General features: G+C 50.4%; 3 protein-coding genes across 3 annotated transcripts; 2 read left to right on the forward strand and 1 right to left on the reverse strand.

The window, feature by feature from the left end:
* Positions 1 to 4856: 4856 nt before the first annotated feature.
* On the forward strand, positions 4857 to 5525 carry NCS57_01190200 (PNPLA domain-containing protein; the record flags this gene model as incomplete). The annotated part of the gene is made up of 1 exon (XM_053061596.1): positions 4857 to 5525. One exon carries the CDS (start codon positions 4857 to 4859, stop codon positions 5523 to 5525), a length of 669 nt encoding a protein of 222 aa, XP_052908124.1.
* Positions 5526 to 14817: 9292 nt separating this feature from the next.
* On the reverse strand, positions 14818 to 15337 carry NCS57_01190300 (uncharacterized protein; the record flags this gene model as incomplete). Its single annotated transcript, XM_053061597.1, has 2 exons — positions 14818 to 15276; positions 15335 to 15337. 2 exons carry the CDS (start codon positions 15335 to 15337, stop codon positions 14818 to 14820), a joined length of 462 nt encoding a protein of 153 aa, XP_052908125.1.
* A 489-nt stretch (positions 15338 to 15826) lies between these two features.
* On the forward strand, positions 15827 to 16772 carry NCS57_01190400 (uncharacterized protein; the record flags this gene model as incomplete). Its single annotated transcript, XM_053061598.1, has 2 exons — positions 15827 to 16703; positions 16753 to 16772. Exons 1-2 carry the CDS (start codon positions 16052 to 16054, stop codon positions 16770 to 16772), a joined length of 672 nt encoding a protein of 223 aa, XP_052908126.1. The 5' UTR covers positions 15827 to 16051.
* Between the last annotated feature and the right edge of the window lie 3450 nt (positions 16773 to 20222).

Genomic DNA, 20222 nt, shown 5'->3' on the forward strand with positions numbered 1-20222 from the left:
AGCTGAGGTAGGGTGGAAGGTTAGTGGCGACCAAAAAGCGTCCCCCGGTCCCCATGTGCGGAGCCAAAATATCCACCATCCCTTTCCTCATGGCTGATTTTATTCTTCATGCCCACGTTTATCAGCGGTGCTTCAAGGAGGCGAAGACTCCAGGAAACCGGCATACGCGACCACGGCCTAGTTTATATCTAAATTTTAAGCACGCCTCGTTCTACCAACATGGATCGCCCAGCCAGCCCACGCCCTATCGACAGAGAGATAGCTAAGGCCCACGGTGAATCTGTCTCGCTGGATGCAATTCGCGACAAGCTTCAAGCCAGCAAAGTGGCAACGAATCAATCTCCCCAGGAAGTGATCGTGGAGAGAACACGGGAAGTCGGGCGTCTTCGTGCAGAAGTCGCTTATCTCCAAGAGGTTCGAAGACTTGGTGAATATCTATGTGAGGAGGTTGAATATGTCATCGATCGAATGCAGCTGGCTGTCATTGCATTTCACAAAGGCCTACAGCAAATAGAGGGGGGTGAGGTGGATTTATCAGAGTGATATGCGCGAGTATGATGAGATTGGGAACATATAATAGAACATTTTCCTATAAGAGATATTCGTGCAAATCAAATAGGAGCATAACATAATTCTTAAATATCAGTGTGACAGTCTACTATTACTTCTTGGGTTAAATGAATGCCCCATGAAGGAAAGCTTATGCTAAGATACTTTAGAGCGTCGAGCCTCTGGCCATGGACTAAAATCAAGTTCCACCAAGTCGATATCGTCTCCAAGCATGGGGCTAACAACTTTGGTGATCGTCTGAGCTGTTGAGGGATCCGTACATACTATGTGCTTTAGCCCCTGACCAAGAGTGTTGTTGATGAGAACATACATGATATTAATACGTGACCCCGTCCTTTAGACTCTCGAATCTCTGAGTGTATGAGGCTCTCTGGGTCCATCGGAAAGTAGTTTAGCGTTAGTCTTAGAAGATTCTCCCCTTTCTTCACCGACGCGCCTGCTTCAGCATCTTTCGTGAGGAAGTGTCCTCGTATAAATAGCTGAATTTCCTACTGCATTGTAAGCCTTGCTTGTAGTAACAGAAGGGGTGGGTTAGAAGTCACATAATTAATGTTCCATGATAGAATCTCGTTGATCCATTCAGTCACCCAATATCTGTATTCTTGCAAAGAGTTAGTAAGGAGCCTTCATGGCTAGGTACTGAGCCAAACCTTCTGCGTCCATTTCCCAGAATAGAACATGTCGTCGAGTTTTTGTCCGCCATTCACGATACAGACGCAGCTGTTCCTTCATATAAGGAAGCTGCCCTGCAATCCCGATGCCTGTGGCAAATAGCAAAACAGTCCCAGATTGATGTTGTAAGACTGGGCTCCCGTATGGGCCCTCTATGAAGGCTGTATAGTCTGTCATTGGGATTGCGAGACGGAGCCTGCTGGTGAAACCATTCCGAGGCTGGACGACAAACACCAGGACTTGATCTCCGCTCTCACTGAGATACTCCCAAGCGATTTGGAAAGGATGTGACTGAAATAAAGCGATCCGCGGGATGCTCAAGTACACAAATTGACCCGCTTGGTATTTGAGAGGACGGGGCATACTCACCTGAATTTCTACGCCATGTCCGATCTGTTGAATGCAAGCCGTGCTGATGGACCTGGCCGAGATATTGATAAAGAGAATTTTGAGGAACCCGATGATTTTTAAAAGGAGAAAAGCAGATATTGCTAGTATCAGGTAGATTTTGGGGGCATCGAGCATGTTTGCCGCCGTTAGGTGGAACCAAAGACTCGTTATTCCCGTTGCAGCCAAGGCGAGATGCAAGATCGACAAAAACTCATACATCCATCTCCAAAGAGCAGGTATAGAAGTCAGTGAGAGAGCCCCTACTGAACAGGCAGCCTTGAACTTTGTCAGCTTCTTGGGCGATATACTGCCGTAGAGACAAGGCGACAATGCTCACGATCAACCCAGCCTTGTCAGGGCTTAGGGCAAGGTTAACCTCGCCGTGCGTCCATGAAAGGATCGAGTGAAGGGATGCTTCAACAATGAAAACTATCCCTATACATTTATGCATAAGGAGGTAATTGTCTGGACGGATTGAAAGGATGTTTGCGATTGGATTGAAGCGCCCGCCGGCGCACAGTGGGATAAGGTTGATCAATGCTGCTCGTCCGAGCCTGCGGATGAAATCAGCGCTCCCAGAAACGCCGATAACAAGCAGGCAGATGTTGGCGTTGAGGAAGAGACCAAATAAGAAGCCAGAGTATCTCGACAGCCTCAGACTCCCGCCAAGCCACCAGGGAAGGCGAGAGAAATATATTTGTCGGAGGAAGAAACGACGTGCGAGTTTAGACACTGACTGAGCTAAGGAACGGCAGAGAGAGAGGAGAATAAAGAAAGCAACTGCGCCTCCTATACAGACTCCGTAGAGGCTAGTGGAATCCATGGTGGCAGCTGTGGGCTCAAAGACAGCGAGGGTAATAACGTGCGCCTAGCCAGGCCTTATTAAAGAAAGGCGAGGGTACGAAACCGGCCCTGGAACATGGAGAGGTAACCAAGGCTTGTTTCGTATCCCTGACGGGAAGGAATAGGGTGCCAAAACCGGACACCCCCTTGGGAGCCACATAAGAAGCCAGCTTCTCCCCGATGAGCTACAAAGTCGGTCAATGGCCAGCACAAGCAAGTGCCATCCAACGTTCATCAAAATGGAAACCAAAAGAACCCCAAATGAGGACTTGGAGGATATCTCCTTGAAGGCTGCTCAAATTCCACTCCCGGCTGAGTCGTTCTCATCCTATGACAGGATGGTCGTGGAATCTCATGAGGTGCCAACTCGTTGGAATATTCTTGCAACGGCATCCAACTGGCTCCTACTGGCCGGCTTTATCGTCTTTCCTGGAACCTTCACATCTATTAGCCGCAGCGGAGTTCTAAACCGCTATCAAGCCGGAAGGATCATACAGCGTGCTGTTCGGAATGTTCCTCTGTTATATATCGGGGGGTTTTCCTGTCTCATAGGCATCCTAGGCATTGCATGGGCTTGGTGGAACCTCAAGCATAACTGGTTCTGGCTGGTATACCGCATATTCCTGTTCGTATAACCCAGAATCTCGATATTCAGTACTGACGTGTTAGAGCCCTGGATTACTTAACTCAGTGACGGCTCTATTGGCTAGCTTCACGAATGTCTACACCGCTCAAGATGGAGATTGGTCTGTGACCGCCATAGTCACGGTTAGCATTGCTGGTTTTTGCGCTGTGTTTATGGGTTCGATGGTCCTTTTGTATCAGTTTTGGTTTTTAAGAATACTGAGACAATATTAGCTTTCTTGAATTCCAAGATATCGGAATCGCTTTTCTTGTGATGAAAGAAGTGTCTTAAGAGACCGCAACCATGATAGCAAAAGTCAAAGTTAACAATCCACGACAACATCAATACCAAGTGACTTACAGTACCATAACAGAATCAACCACCTTGTCAGGTGAGCTTTCATCTCCGGGACGACTCTCAAACGACTGCCATGGGCTGCAGCCAGGAGATAGTCGCGTTCCTCGAACGATCCGAACAGATCAAGGTGTAATATTTCTTTTGTCTTCCTGACACGACTATCTAAAGAAGCTACAAATAACCCTCTTGCATGCTTATGGAGACCGGCTCTTTAAGTAGATTGTTCTTGGCAGCGGCTTGAATCATCAACTAGCGCAACTGTTGTATTTAAATCCATATACCTCAGCTACTTAATCAACATACTCTGTCATTACTAGACGAAATACCGGTTTTGGCTGTATCGATGGAGGATTTTCATTTGATGAGCAGTCCGTCGGCAGCTCGCATGGAGCTGGTGCTGGGCCATCTGGCAGCTCCGCGACTGGTTTGTCGGTAGCAATCTCTCCCTTTGTCTCCATCGTTCTCGATTTCAGCTGATCAGGGATGTTGGCGAGGTCATCATCCGGCTGATCGCTGTGGTGCCAGTGGTGGTGATGAATGTGGATGTTGAGGCCCTCACCGCTTGCCAGGGCCCGAAGAAGATTCATCCCAGCAATGAATGTAGTGTTTATAGCACGTACTATTCGTTGCATAGGAGCCCGGTCTTGCCTTATCCGGCCTGCAGGGGGCTTCCATGGCTTATCTCTCTGGTCCTGCTGCGCCCGCAGGCATCGGCGGCAAATGGAGTGTGTGTGAGGGTACCCTTGACCCGCAGGGTACCGGCGATGAAATTCCTTGGAGCGAGGACGACGGCAATTGTCGCAAATGTGCAAGTGTCGATGACTCATTTTCATTTTTGCAACACTGAACTGCTCGACCGTTTCTCTGGACCTAAACTCTCTTTATATGGACAGTGCAGGGAACGCAATAGAGGACGGGGTGCTGATTTCGTCCCCCAAGCCTGTCACGCGGACCCGCAGGACAACGGTGTACGAAACAAGACCTCTGCTGGAGAAAAGCCTACCCCCGGCCATCACGGGAGTATTAAGGGTGGCTGTTTGGCATGCTTTACAGAAGGCTCGACTATGTCAACAAGATGAGCAACTCCTGTAGCCACTGGCTATGGGTTTCGGGCGGGGATACTCCGTCGATTATGCATTCTGGGAGGCTACAACGAGTGACTTCGGCCTTGGACCAGCAGGCTCTGTGTCCAAGCGTCAATGTCCTCATCGGTAAGCGGCAACCGGTTTTTTCAGCAAGGAAATCCAAGCGGCAACTCGATACCCTCTGTTTAGATCTGGAGCCGGGGACACCAGATCACGAGTCCTTGCTGCTCGCCAGTACAGCCCTACCCGTCTCTAGGACCAAGAAGAGATCTCGATGTTGCTCATCAATGGCAGAAACACTAATGGATGGCACAATGTCCTGCCTGGAACTAGAAACGCTTGTATGCTCCCGGTTGTTATACTTCTTTGCCGATATCTTTTGCTTCCACTCGTACGGTCTGTCGGACCTGGCCAGGATTGGGCGCTGGATCGCCACTTGGTCACTCCAGGAGCATGCGGGGTGGAAGCCCTCCCTAGTGATTGTCCTTGCAGATAAATACAGTCAAGGGCCAAATGCTGCCTCTATCGCAGAACGGCTACTTGCCACAACAGTCGAGACAATCACTTCACTACCGCTGAGCTCTTACTTCTTCGAGACCACTTTCCTTCAAATACCGGAAACGGACTCACCTAATGACTTTCGCACGCACCTGCATCGCTGCACTTCAACTGTTCGCCAACGACGTCAAGACGCAGGCCTGTGCTTTTCTGTAGAGCATTTCAATGCCCTCTTCGAAAGAGCCTTTGAGTCAGCAGCGGCCCTGACGAACCAGCCTTTCGATCCTGTTCGCTCTGCTCGCCAAGATCTTCCGGTTTCGATCGAATTGACAGATCATCTCGTCAACTACATGAATCAAATACCCTTAGCCAGGGATCTCCTCTCATTTGCGTCTCCCGTTATTGCTTCGAGTTTATTGTTGGACCATTACGTGCCTGACATGCATCGTGAGTCTCTGCTTGGACCTGCTGGAATATTGCTCTAATTGTTTTAGTGTTTAAACCTGTGGAAGTTTTCGAGCGCCTCTATCAGGGCGCCTGTACGTGCGCTTGTAAGCAGACAGTTAAGATAGATCGTGAGGATGGTTACCTGCTGCCGAGCGCTCTGGTGAATGCCATTCGTGACGAATTTATCGCATTATTTAATCGCCTCGGGAAAGGCGAAGCCGCAGTGTCGATACACTGGTCTGTCCTGGCCGCTTATTCAGACTACTGGCCCAGCATCAAGAGCAATAAAAGTTGCTTTTCTTGTTTGACACAGGCCCCACAACACAAGATGCCATGTGGGCATTGGATCTGCGAAGATTGTCTGCAAGCCTTCGGCGAACATGACGCAGCCGACCCATGGCTTTTCTCTCTTAAGCATTGCTTGTTTGATGGGAGGGTCGCCAATTTGGTAGTGAGGGTTCGCCCCCCCACAGCTGGTCACTCAATTCTTTGCATCGACGGAGGTGGTGTCCGTGGTATTATACCCCCAGCAATCTTAGCTCAGATCCAGGACCGGCTTGACCTCCCAATACCGATTCAAGAACTTTTCACACTGGCGTATGGAGTCAGTGCTGGTATGTCTCTCTTCTTGCAGCTTGCTCGATAAATTCTCTAAATCATCGGTAGGGGCGTTGATTGTTCTTGCGCTATTCATCAACGGTTGGTCGGTGGAACAGTGCACCATTGAATTTGAACAGCTCGCGAAGGTCGCCTTCAGCCCCCCTTCAATCTTGTCCCTACCTGGTTTGAGCTGGGCTCGATCGATTTTGTTGGACTCCATCTACTCCGAGCACGGCATTGAAGGGGCACTAAGAAAAGCATTTGGCGAGGGGACACTGACTGAATCCTCTCATGCCAAAACGATAGGGGCAAAAGTTGGGGTACCAGCTGCAACGATAAGACAACCCTGCCTCAGCCTCTTCACCAATTACAATGCCGTTGGGCAAGAGAGAACTGGCTACTCGGTTTTGAGGGAAGCAGAGCATGTGAAGATCTGGGAAGCGTGAGTCATCCAGATCATGAAAAAAGACTGGTGGAATAAGCGCTAATGCCTCTGGAGTGGACGAACTAGTTCAGCTGCTCCTTTGTAAGTTCTTGTACCTCGAAAATAGATCCGGGCTAACTGCTACGCTAGATATTTCCCACCTAAATACCTCCCCGGGCTTGGGACGTTTCAAGACGCTGGGACTCTAGCGAATAATCCGATAATCGTAGCACTCGCCGAGTTCGCCGCCATATATGGTGACGAAAAGCCTGACCTCGTACTTAACATAGGCACTGGCACTTTGCCGGACACGCCACTTCAGGATCAAAAGCCAAGATTCGTCAGAGACAGCTGGCCTGTTCGTCTGAAGCGCGGATATATGGCGCTTATGCAAGGGAAAAAGACCTGGAATGATGCTACAAGCATCTCTAAGAAACGAGGGGGAAAGAGTGGCCGATATAGACTTGATATCCCCCTCGCTCAACCGCCTTCCCTCGACGACACTGCATCGATGTCCATGTTGACATCCTTGGTACGCCATGATTCCGTGAGTCTTGAGGGCGTACCAGAGATTGCGCATCATCTGTTTGCAACTCTGTTCTACTTTGAGCTGGACTCCCTGCCCACACTGTCGGGATCCAGCTTTCAGATAAGTGGTCAAATCTGTTGTATCCGGAAGGGCCGGGACCGAGCATTGCCGAAAATCTTGGAACGGCTTCGGAAGGCGACTTTGTACGTCAACGGAAAGCCTACACGGTCTGTGATAGATACGGACCTTCACGGCAACATCCTCCAGACAGTCAGTCTCACAACTGGCAAATCCCTTCTCATTGAGTTGAAAGAAGAAGGTAGCAGATATGCCTTTCCGCTCAGCGGCTCCCCGTATAGTGTTTCCAGGCTTGTCTCGTGCGGGAGAGCAACGGCGGTCTTTGGGACGAGGACACACCGAAAGAGACCTCGCAGTGCAGGCTGTAGCCGGCCATCGAAGCGTAGAAAGCGGTGTTTTGCTTGCTTGTCTTAGTAGAAGATTATAGAAATTTGACAGAGAAGAGAAGCAGCTTCTATTCAAGGGTTGTTGCCTCTATGACTTGGATTCAAGCTCGCTGGTATTCTTCTTTTCTGCGTGACTGTTGATGTCTATGAAACAAAGCCGGTATCTTCCATCAGAACATCAACTAGCGGAGCTTATAACCAATGCGCCCCCCTCCTCTCTTTCTGTTTTTTTTTTTTTTTCTCTTTCTCTCTAAATAGGGCACTCCAGGTTAAGTCGCTCGAACCGCTCCCTCAAAGTGGACACGCAGTTCTTCGCTGCCTGTGCAGTGGGATAGGAATTAAGTGAGGTCTAAAATGCATGAATTAGCCGAGGCCATGAAGCTCTTGAAGCTCACTCAACCTACTGTGGCACAATCTGGGTCGCGGGAGAAAGTCAAGGTCTGTCGTTGCATCGTGGACCTCTCTTCAATGACGACAACTATATTTACGTCAAAGAGCTGTGAGTACTCTTTCATTTTATTCTTGAGAGTAGCTGTGCGCCTTTTGCGCTTGGTGACCTTCGGATGAGACATCATGAGAGAGTTCATGACAATGAAGTGGGAGCGGACAAGTTCGCTCAGGTGCTTGTTTTCATAGAGTCTTCGGAGGTGTCAAGCTCCGGAGACCTTCGCTTACTGTTGGAGACAAGGATCACGATCATCGTGAACAAGTTCACGATGAGAGTGAACGACCACAACTAGCGTCAGGCAACAGCCTGCTGTCTATGAATCGGCAGACTGAACACGGGTATAAGAGACCGACTCTCATCGCTCCTTTAGATAAGAAATCACTCGCTCCTTTAATCCTCAATCTACACTGATCTTTTGTTCGATGTCTGCATTCATGTATCGGTGCTAGGTTGACAGTTATGAGCCCGGCGCTCTGCTGACCAGCTACAATCGATATACAGCAGGCTTTTAAGTCTGTTGCGGTTGTAGTGACTCAGTGGTTAAGTCTGCTGTGCAAATTGCTATCCCTTCCTGTTCTGTTACGCGATGCCTCTCCACGCATCTTCACTTTGACAACACTACCTCATTGGACTGGGGTTGACTCAGATCAGCCCTACCTGCGGCAACGCCACGACTACGGTTGCCCTCTCTCTCGTCTCAGGCGCTCGTGCGGCCTGACCCTACTTGCCCCTTGTTGGCACAGGTGCTTCGGCAGCCTGATCTTGACCGAGGTGATCGAATGCCCTCGGCGCTCTTTGCTTGACCAAGTGTGCTCGAACGCCCTTGGCAGCTTCTTTTGTGATCGAGGTGCTTGCACGCCCTCGACGACTTCGCCGGATCGGGGTGCTCGAACGCCCTCGACGGCTTCTCTCGACCGAGGTGCTCGCACGCCCTCGGTGCTCTTCGCTTGACCAAGTGTGCTCGAACGCCCTTGGCAGCTTCGTTCCTGACCGAGGCGCTTGCACGCCCTCGACGACCTCTCGACGCAGGTACCCGCGTGTAGCCTGCCTGCCACCATGGCCGAACTTGTGAAGCCCATGCTGGCCACGTCAGCTGACTGGCGCCTGTGGATTCTTTCTGTGGAAATGGTCGCCAACAGCTACGACGTCTGGGAACTGATCAACCCAGAGACTCCTGAAGATAAACGCCCAGAACGACTTGCATCGACGCCTCGTCCAAGGCCCGAAGATACAAACTATGATGCTCTTCTGAAAGACTGGCAGATCAGCGAAAAACTCATCGACAAACAAAAGAATGCTCTCCAGAAGGTTACGACGCATTTGAAGGAGACTGTTCACGCCAACTTGTACGAATACTGGGCTCGCAAGAAGGAAGTCAAGGACCAGATCAAGGCTCTTAAGGATCACCTGGCCCCTTCAAATTCCGCCCAGAGAAAGGCCATTCGGCAACGCTGGGATGCTCACATGAACGCTATCAAGAAAACCAACCATCAGGTATGGATTGACGAATACATCAACCTCTGCGAAGACGTCAAGACATATAAGGTCACCCAGCTCACGGACGCCGAAGACCAACGCAACGACTTCTACGAAGCCATCAGACAGATCTCGCCGGAATGGGCAAATCCTTCATCAGAACGACTAGAAGACATGGATGAAGATAAGCGGCCGACTTCGAAACAGCTTGCCCAGAAGTATCTGAACTGGCTTAGAAACAACTTCCCGCAGCGCCTGACTAGTTCCAAGCAGCCTTCGGCTTCATTCCTAACCTTCCAAGGAAAAGATGAAGACGGCAGGGGCTGATCAGACTCAATCCGATTTACGGCCTCGACGAATCTATGTCTGCGACTGCAAGGCGCAAGGCAGGGATCGCTACCACTGCAAGCCCCCTGTCTCGATGCCCGAATCTGAACCCCTGCCCGACGCAAGAGGAACTACCAGATGGCATCCGGTCATCAACAGGTGATCAACCAGTTCTGGGAGAATTGCAATCCCCAGACTAAAAAGCACCATTGAGGCTGCCATCAAGAGCGAAGTGGACGAGAAAAATGCCCAGGGTCAGTCTTCCTCCAGCAATCGCAACAAGGACAAAGTCAAGGATAAGTCTACCTCGAAGAAAGCCGTTCATCACATCCAGGACGACGACAGCAGCTGTATCGGCAGCAGTGACGACGAAGGATCTTCAGCGTCGTCATACGGCATTTTCCACCAGATCCAACAAGGGTCACGTGTTGACAATAGGCTCCTGAACGAGATTATTATTGACTCTGGATCTGGGAAGCACATCACGAACAACAAGGCTCTGCTCCGGGACTTCCAATCCATTGTCGACGGGCCCACGTACTTAACTGGCGGTGGCCCCTCGAATCAAGTTGTAGGGGTATGGAAAAATGAGAGTCCATTTGAACGACGTCGACGGAAGGCCTACACGACTGAAGATTCGCAAAGTGGCCTATATCCCTGAATTCCCGACTACGGTTTTTGAGTTCCCGTAAACTGGAAAAACGAAACGTCTTCTTTTCAACAAAAACTCAGACTCTGGAGATCGAAGGCATTCATGTCCCTCTTGCCGAGATCTGCAGGCAATACGCGCTTCAGCCTGTGGAAGACTCTGCCACTTCGAACAGTGGCTCCGACTCAGAAGGCAACGCCCTATACAACGACACAACACAACCACGTCCTACGGACACAGCCACCGCTCAACTCTGGCACGAACGACTAGGGCATGCCAACGCTGAAGCCCTCAACAAAATGGTCACCGCATGCAAAGGAGGAGCTCTTAAGAGCCCTGATCAAGGCCCCCCCGAGTTGTTGAATGCGAAGCCTGCGCCACCAGCAAGGTCAGACGTCAGATTTCCCGCCGAAGCGCTGACCACCGGGCAACCAGGCCTTGGCAGCGAGTCCACATCGACTTCTTCACTCTGGACCGCGCATACAACGGCATGACCAAGGTCCTGCTATTCAAAGATGCGTTCACTAAGATGATAGTGATCAGGATCCTGCCCAGGCGCAGCGATGGATTCAAAGCCCTGGTTGAGTTCGAGCTGTACTTATGGAGACAGTACGGACTGCAGATAACGGTGATTCGGATCGACTGGGAATCTGCCCTTCGATCGAACTTGGTGAACTGGGCTGATGACCGCGGAATTCTCGTCGAACGGTCAGCAGTGAATACGCCCCAGCAGAACCCAACTTCCGAACGCGGTGGAGGTATGATATTTGATATTACGAGATCTCTGACCAACAGCAGCGGCTTCCAGTGGGACAAGTGGCCAGAGATCGTCGCAGCAGCCGTCTACCTTCACAACCTCACTCCTCGTCGCCAGATTCAGTGGAAAACACCGATTGGAACCCTGAATAGCTGGCTTACGTCAAGAGGCCTTGCCTCGATTGACGACGCGGCCACCCCTTCGGTTGCACACTTGAAGCGATACGGGTGCCGTGCCTACGCACTTACTTCGACCTACCAACGCCAGAAGGATCGCGAGTTGAAACTCGCCCCGCGAGCCCATATCGGGTTCTTGATCGGGTACGATAGCACGAATATCTTCAGAATCTGGGTGCCCTCGTTACAACGGGTTCTACGCACAAGGGACGTTACATTTGATGAATCTCGCCTGTACCGTGATGGGCAACGACCCGAGCAGGCCATGGATATTGAGACGTTCAGCCTCATGGATATTAAAATCAACGATCCAGAGGATCCCTTTCTTGTTGCAACAGACATAATCGACTCGGATACGACTCAGGCTCTGCTACAAAACACCACACAGGAGTCCCTTCCTCGGACGAACGCCGAAAAGGCGGGCTCTGCTGAAGCTGGGGGGGTGAGGACAGTTACCACTGATGCTAGCCGTGATCAGCCCAGAGAGATATCTCCAGCATCATCAGAGACACCTCTAGTATTGTCCCCAACAAGATCAGCCCTGCCGGCTACTCCGCCTGCTGGTCCGGCTACCCCAGGCAACTCTATTCTCAACGAAGACACGATTCATGTGGCCACGACCGATGAGCCACCGGAACCAGCTCCGGAACAAGCTGGTCCCTCACAACGACCTGTTCTATCTCACCAACCTACTACCGCAGCAGCTGCCCCGGAAGCACCTGCAACATCCACCCGAAGTGGACGCGTCTCACGACCCACACAAAGAAGGGTCGAGTCCGAACAACAACAACGACGACGCTCCAGGAGGCCCAAGGACACTAGTTTCGTCGTGGGAACCCTGATCAGGGCTCCAGTGCGCCCGATGCTACGCAGCGACATGCCTCAGAACCGAAGAACTGGAAAGAGGTCATGTCTCATCCGCACAAGGACCAATGGATCAAGGCTGCCTTGAGCGAAGTCACCGAACTTAAAGGCATGAAGACCTGGGAAGAGCTTTCCGAAGAAGCGATGGAACGTCTTGACGACGCTGTTAAGGTAATCGGCTTGACCTGGGCCTTCAAGTACAAAGTGGATCAGAACGGTTACGTCACGAAGTTCAAGGCTCGACTGTGTGTTCGTGGGGACCAACAGCCTCAAAACAACTTGGATACGTACGCGGCAACTCTCGCAGCCCGGACGTTCAGAGCCATCATGGCTATCACTGCCTGCTTCGACCTAGAGACCCGTCAACTGGATGCAAAGAACGCATTTCCACACGCCTGTCTCGACGAGGAAGTCTACGTGTGGGAACCACCGGGATGGCCAACCATCATGGGGATCAAGACCAACGGCAAACGAAGGAGGGCCTGGAAGCTCCTGCGTGCCCTGTATGGACTACGCCGATCACCCCTGCTATGGAATCGGAAGCTATCAAAGGCCATGAAGAAACTCGGGATGACGCAACTGCATGAAGACGCCTGTGTCTTCCTAAGTGACGGGCTATTGGTCTTCTTCTATGTCGACGACATCGTGATACTATACCGCCGGAGGGACCGCAAGAAGGCTGATGAGTTCATCGAACAGCTGAAGAAGCAGTTCAATATCCATGATCTCGGCGAACTTCGTTGGTTCCTGGGTACTCGTGTGATCCGCGATCGCAATCAACGCTTGATCTGGTTGTCCCTGGATAACTACATCACCGAAAAGATCAAGGAGTTCAGGATCGACTGCAGTGGACGTTGTGTCCGCACTCCGCTGCCCTACCCCGATAACCTACTACCATCTCCAGACGGCCACCAAGCCACTCACGACTCCATCCATCAATATCTCCAGAAGATTGGATCGATCAACTACGCCGCCTGCCAAGGCAGACCTGATGTCGCCAAGGCCGCCTCCAGACTGGCCGAGTTCAATAGCAATCCCTCGTCGCAGCATCACGAAGCTGCTCACCACTGCCTGAAGTACCTTCACGCTAATAAAGACCTTGCTATCTGCCTCGGCAACCGACCTCTAGAACGCCCTGCCCTGTACTGCGCAAGTGATGCCGCCTTTGCCGACGACAAGGTGACGCGATATAGTTCGCAGGGATACACCACTATCCTATTCGGAGGACCCATCGACTGGAAGGCGAACAAACAAACCAGCGTCGTCACATCCAGCACTGAAGCTGAGCTGGTGGCTTTGTCAGCCGCTGTCAGGAACTATATGGCAACCCTGCGTCTGATCAAGGAACTGACGTTGACCTTCGACGAGCCCACGATAACAGTGTTCTGTGACAACCAGCAGACGAAGAGGCTCCTTGAGAGTGAACGTCCACAGGCTACATCCAAGCTCCGACACGTCGATATCCACCGTCTCTGGATCCGTCAGACAGTTCAACGCAAAGAGATTGATATTCAATGGGTAGCCACAACAGACATGGTCAGCGACGGGATGACGAAGGCCCTATCTCCTCAAAAGCATGAGACATTTGTCCGGCAATTGGGGATGACTGTCCCTACTGATTAAGTTGGTTATTTCCTATCTGTATTGCTTTTGTTCCCTGCTGCCCAGGATGGATACTTGCAGCTTCTCTTTGTTATATCTAGTTATCGTTTTCTCCGTTGTTTTTCCACTACCAGAGCCGTTCAACCAGCTCTCCTGTTGTTGCTTTTACTCTTGCAATTCTATGGGCCTGACCGCCAGGCTGGAACGACTGAATACTGTTACAGTTGTCTTACAGGCAAAGCTGGAATCGTCGATGTCCAGCATTTACCTGGGGGGGTGTGTCAAGCTCCGGAGACCTTCGCTTACTGTTGGAGACAAGGATCACGATCATCGTGAACAAGTTCACGATGAGAGTGAACGACCACAACTAGCGTCAGGCAACAGCCTGCTGTCTATGAATCGGCAGACTGAACACGGGTATAAGAGACCGACTCTCATCGCTCCTTTAGATAAGAAATCACTCGCTCCTTTAATCCTCAATCTACACTGATCTTTTGTTCGATGTCTGCATTCATGTATCGGTGCTAGGTTGACAGGAGGTGCTCTGCCGGACATTATCCGAGGAGTGAGAGGAAGGGTGCCGAAAAGCGCACCTCGGACGAAAGCACATGGTACGCCTTTGGAGTCATCAAGAGCTGAGAGCTTAACCCCGAAACGTGCCGCTGTGATGTATCATTTTCTCGTATTCGGGCCTGGACGCGTCAGCAACACCAGGAATCCTTGGCCATGACGTACAGTACAGGGTGTCCTTGTACCCCATGACGACGATCGTGAAGAGTGCTCAGATCGAAGAAAGTGCTGGAAATCGATTCATGAGCTATGGAGTCACAGTTGGCCAAAAAGAAAAGAAAAGAAAACCGTTCGTACAGCACCAACATTATATGGGGAGACCAGTGACCTCTTTGACTCGCCTGAGAGTCAAGTCATTTACAAATGAACGGGCGGGAAGGCCGGAACTCTGGGTAAACTCATTCCTTGTTACGCTGCTCTACCAACATCTGCTAAACCACTTCCCTACTTAAGGTTCGCATGGGTCTCTTGCTTAACGTTTTCCTCACCAACCCGGCTACCTCCATCCGAATCATTCAGCATGTCAGAGTGTTGACTTCCCGTCGGAATCGGCCCACCAGCGCTCTCACGGCGGGTCTTAGGCCCATCCTTTCTACATCTGGCCGCCCGTAACTGCTCCTTGAGCCTCGAAACCTGCCCCAGGAGGGTAGCATTGTGTTCCGAAACCTTCCAGTACTGAACAACAACTTGCTCATACTCTTGGCGCCAGGATCCGGCGTCAAGCTGTAACTGGTTGTTCAGGTGACGCAAGTTCATATTGTCAGTGCGAGAAAGCAGCAGTTCGCCAGCAAGTCGAGTCACGAAACAAGCCTGGTGTCCTGGCTGCTGAAGTGAATGTCTCTGCTGCTGCCAGGTCGTCACCACCGAGTTCTCGGGCACGATGGGAAGCTGATTCTGGTAACTCTGTCACAAAAGTCAGATACGATTTACTTCCTTCCTTTCAGTGTCCAAGAAGCCGTACCATTGTGATTGATAGAGAAATACCCAAGAATATGGAGAAATAATTGGAGTTGAATGCTTGAGTGCGAATGACCTTCTAGCCGGAGAGTAAAGCATCGGGCCTACGTTATATGGAGGAGAGTCAGGTATCAGCAGCGCATGGGATCGTGGTGTCTGTGTTGTTTGCTGTAAGTTACTAGGGTGGCAGGAAACGGCTCAAGAAACGGTTCTGTAAGTTACCAGGGTGGCAGGAAACGGTCCTATGAACCAGGGTGGCAGGAAATGACTTCGGTTACTGTAACATGTTCGTACTGTGCAGGTCATAGCCCCTTGCAGTGCCCATGCATAGATCAATAGGAGGGCGTTCCATCTCGTTGGTCCGACCAATTAGGAGATGTCTTCACTGGCAATCACCCACTTGGTGACTTTTGATCCCGTCACGAGACAAATTCTAACACAAAGTCAGGGGTATGGGAAACAGCAACCTCAACTTCCCAAGTTACCTTGTTAGTCCTCTATCAACCCAGCCAAGGATTTGCCTGGGGACAACCAACAGAATGGAGACCAACAGAGGAACGGAAACGAAGAAAGCAGAACTTTTGTTCGTGAAAGCTTCGTAAGCCTCTTGCTCCAACGAGGGCCGCCGGGTCCCTCGGATGGTCAAAAGACTGAAGAGGCGGACTCGGACTTGGGCGATTTGCTTTCCATACCACGCCCATCCTTCGTTTTGTTGTCAATCATGGACCACAGCAACAGGGAGCCGTTTATCAATGGTTATGATACTTTCCTCTTGGATTCTTCTAGCCCCCCACTGGTCGCAGACCCTGGGCCAACCGCCGCGTCCCTCACCCCGACCGTCACGGACCCTCTTTCTGGAGGCGGTTTTGATCCTACCGGCCTTGATTGGGGCGAGTCGGATGGCATCAGAAGCCAGCAGGGTCCTGCTGAACTCCTCATGGGACAAATGGGCTCATCCCAAGCAGAGGAGATGAACCCTGGCATGAATGAGCAGGTGGGCTCTGATGTTCCAGATGCCTTTATCGCCAACAATCCCTTGCACGATTCAAGCGCGCATGGATTAGAAGGTTTGATGGGAGGGAACTACACGGTGAATTATAATGCTGGCTCTGAGTTTCGAGAGCCAGTCAGTGGAAACATCTTTGACGATGTGGGAACAGAAGCTGTCACCGATGAACCTCATCTCAACCCAAACCAACTTGAGGAGCCTTCTATTCTCACCAGAATAGTAGCTCTAGAGGCCAAGGTAGATGAGTTTCTTAATTGGAAAGCTATGCAAACTAGGAGGAGCGTTGAGTTGGCGAACATGATGGATGATATTCTAGGCTTGCTCCATGAATTTGAGGTCAAGCTGGATCTAGTTTCAGCGTCGGGTAAGTTCTCTTTCTTGCCTTACAGCAAAAATTACTTACCGCTATCTAGAGTTCCCGAGAGGAAACTGAGTCCATTTCAAAGATGGCTTCATCGCACTCCTTTAAGACCCCCCAATAGCTAGCCCAGACACTCTCTGCATTCATCTTTTGACCTTTATATGCTTCCGTCACAGCAGTAGCAGCCCGAATGAGTTTGGTGGTCTCTTTGAGGATAGCGGTTGACGCCGAAAGCCGAGCATTCTGTTCCTTGATTTCTTCTTTTAGCAATGCTATTTCAGTCATAAGACCGTTGATTGTTGCAGAGGTATTATGAAGCCTCATCCCACTCAGTGTCTGCAAGATGTCGCCCGATAGTTGTTCAAAAGTATTTGCCATGGTGTAATTTGCGGTTTCAGGGAGTGCGAGGCGGTGTTCTTATAAATTCGCCGGTCACTGGGCCTACGAACGCAGGGGTGGCCAGAACCTGCTAATGTCACTGCGTTCTAAGTAGAACAACATCATGAGACATGCATGCCGTATACATCAGCTGCAAGCCAGTGCGGGAAAGAGCTCTTGGGTATAACTTTTTCCACAACAGGGTTTTTTTTTTTTTTTCAATATCTAGGGCCCCTACCCTAAATGAAATCTGTGTCCAAGAAATATGTCTTCTCTGTCAACTCTGTCAAAGCCGGAAGGACTTTCGCTATCCCTTGAGAGTAGGTAAGAGCCGCATTGCGGTAGTAGTTCTCTCGACTTGCTAATCTCTGCAGCTCTTGCTTTAAGCCCTCTTGTCGCTCCTGTTCTACTCGGAGCTTCTCCTCTAGAGAGAGCCTAAGCGTTACCTCTGCTTCGAGTTGACTCCTGAGTAAATGCACCTCCTGAGACGCATAGTCTTTCTGGACTTGTAGTTCGTTGATACGGGAAGTAAAACTGACGGTACTCTTATTAATAGATCTCTGGTAGAGTTAGCGCGCGAATATCGCTAGCTCAAATGCCCTTACAAAGCTTTCCATTCCTAGGGGTTCAACTCGGGGTGATAGAGGCGCTTGAGTGGCCTCGAAATATTTATTGATGCCATCGCACAATTCTTTATAAACCCCGACGGACTGGTCGCTTAGGTTTTTCGCAAACAAGTACTCCTTTCCCGGGCTGACAAGCCATCGGTATGGATCATCTTGGGTGGGATGTAGTCTGACTTGGGATGGGTCAAGCGCAATGCCCAAGTTGGAGTCTGCACCTGTCAGCATTTTATAGGTAGCCACGGAGCCATGTAGTCCTTACTGATGTGATTACATAAAGCTTCACGACATTTCATCCTCCATTTCGTCCTTTCCAAGTTGCTTTGCTTTCTCGCGGTCGCCATTCTAAGAAAAGGAATCAAAGAGGACATATTTCCCCCTCTAATTTTTCAACTCTCACAACTACCCAAGTCCTGCCCGCTTTGATCACGTATTTAACTTGTGAGCAAGGTACTCTGGAGGAAGATAAAACATGCTTGGGGTTCGCTTTCCATGACCCTGGCTCCTGTTTGATCCAAGCCCAGATCCCTGTTGGTAACTCGGACCCACTGGGTGCAGAAAGACGCACCCCGAATCATGTTCCTGACACTCTCTGGACCATCCGCTCATCACCCTCGACAAACTGGACACTTTGTGGGACGGACCAGGGTGACATGTCTGCTCGCGTTCAGTCAGTCTCAAGATAAATTTAAACATACATCGCATATGAAAGCGACAGGCTACCTCAACTCGGTCGGTTCTTTCATGGAGCTGCATTTTGTGATGGCTTTTATTCCTACCTATCAAGAACGATATCCTCTCCCCTACAACGATGGCCAGAGCTCAAAGAACGAGTTTGAATTGAGATAGCTCCCAATCAGCTGCTTCTATGCTAAAAAGCCGACAAAGCATCACCGACCCCTCATCCCTCATAATCAGGGTCTAGACCATGAAACTCTATGCCCATCAAATGATACCGGTGAATAGAGGCCGAGTCTTCCGATATAACGCTGTGTCGATAAAATGCGAAAACAAACACGTCCATATCCGAATCTGGATTCAAATCGGGACTGAGAAGCACCGACTCATGCGGAAAATCTATCGGATCTTCCTCCCATACTTCAATCCTCTCATACGACGCTTTGTCCTGCGTGACTTGTATATATGGAACCCAGGTAGGATAGTTCGAAGGGTCGACCGCACCGAAAATGACCGAGAGGTAGGGATCTGTTTCCTCGGTTGACTTCTCGAAAAGGATCTCTTGGATGCAACCACAGGAAAGGTACACCAAAGAGATGCCCGAGTCCATGGTTTTGGGTAGTGTACACCACGAGCGCTTTAGCACCACCTCGCCGGTGCGATCTAACCACGGTAGCGGTGGTGGCAAGATGTACGAAAGAGACAGCTCAAAGGGTGTACCGTCTTCACGACCCCTGTCTAGGCGGAAGTCCGGATAAGACTCTATGTCCCGCGGTATTTCGAATGCGTTGCCATCTTCGTCCGTGGCAGCAAATGAATTGTTTTTCAGGGCATTCTTGTATGCCTTGGTTGCTAGAGCCACTAGCCACAGATGCCTGACCTCAGCGCGAGAGTGGGTCTTCCAGTGGGTGAGAGGGTGGCCGTAAGAATCCAAAATTTCCTCAAGGTCTTTACCGACTAAGAGTATCGTATGACCCTTTGATACCATATTTAGAATCCAATCCGCGTACTCCGGAAAATCTTTAAGGATCCAGGTATATCTCGAGTACGCGTCCGTATCCGCGTGGTAGAGAAGCCCAGTGACACCGAGGACGATTGCCGAGTCGGTTGCAGAGAGATAAGACATCAAAGTGTCGAGGATCGGAAAGTATGCGAGGCATTGAGACAACATGTCCATGATGAACAAAGATGAGGTTAACTAAAGAAGGAGAAGTGATGGATGAAGGAGATAGTGCAAGTGCTTGTAGGATATCTGGACAGAGTTCTCTCATTGCATTCGGTTCTTTATGGTAATCGTGTTGCACACGAACGGAAAGGCCCTCTTTCGGTTTTCGGCCCCCGGCTCTGACCTTAGCTCCCAGTGGGTGGCAGTTTTCGGCCCCCCCCCTTGACAGCTTCCAGGGTGGGTGCGGTTTTTGACTACCCCCCTGAAAGCACGGGTTGTGCCCCCTCCCCTTGACAGCTTCCAGGGTATGGTGCGGTTTTCACTACCCCCCCTTGCTCTTACAGCTAATAATGACCCGCTATATATTACTTTTATAATAAACAGAAATCCTCTAAGATCTATGCCTCAAAACTCTGTAGCATCACAAGCTAGATTGGATTCTTCGCTATAGGTGGGTATAATCTATCCTCAAGAGAGAAAAGTCTGACTCTAATCATTCATATCTAGTACCCAGAATATACCACAAAATTAAACCTTATGTCGCATTGACGATGTCGACTACCCCGTTGGAACAGATCAATAACTCGATCGAACTACTTCCAAGCCTAGTCACTGACTTGGACCTGCTCCCTTGCACAGATGAGCAATTACGTGAGTTGATGAAGCTTGGAAGGAAAC

This window comes from Fusarium keratoplasticum, chromosome 10, assembly GCF_025433545.1.
Source record: "Fusarium keratoplasticum isolate Fu6.1 chromosome 10, whole genome shotgun sequence".
NCBI classification, from domain to species: Eukaryota; Fungi; Ascomycota; class Sordariomycetes; order Hypocreales; family Nectriaceae; genus Fusarium; species Fusarium keratoplasticum.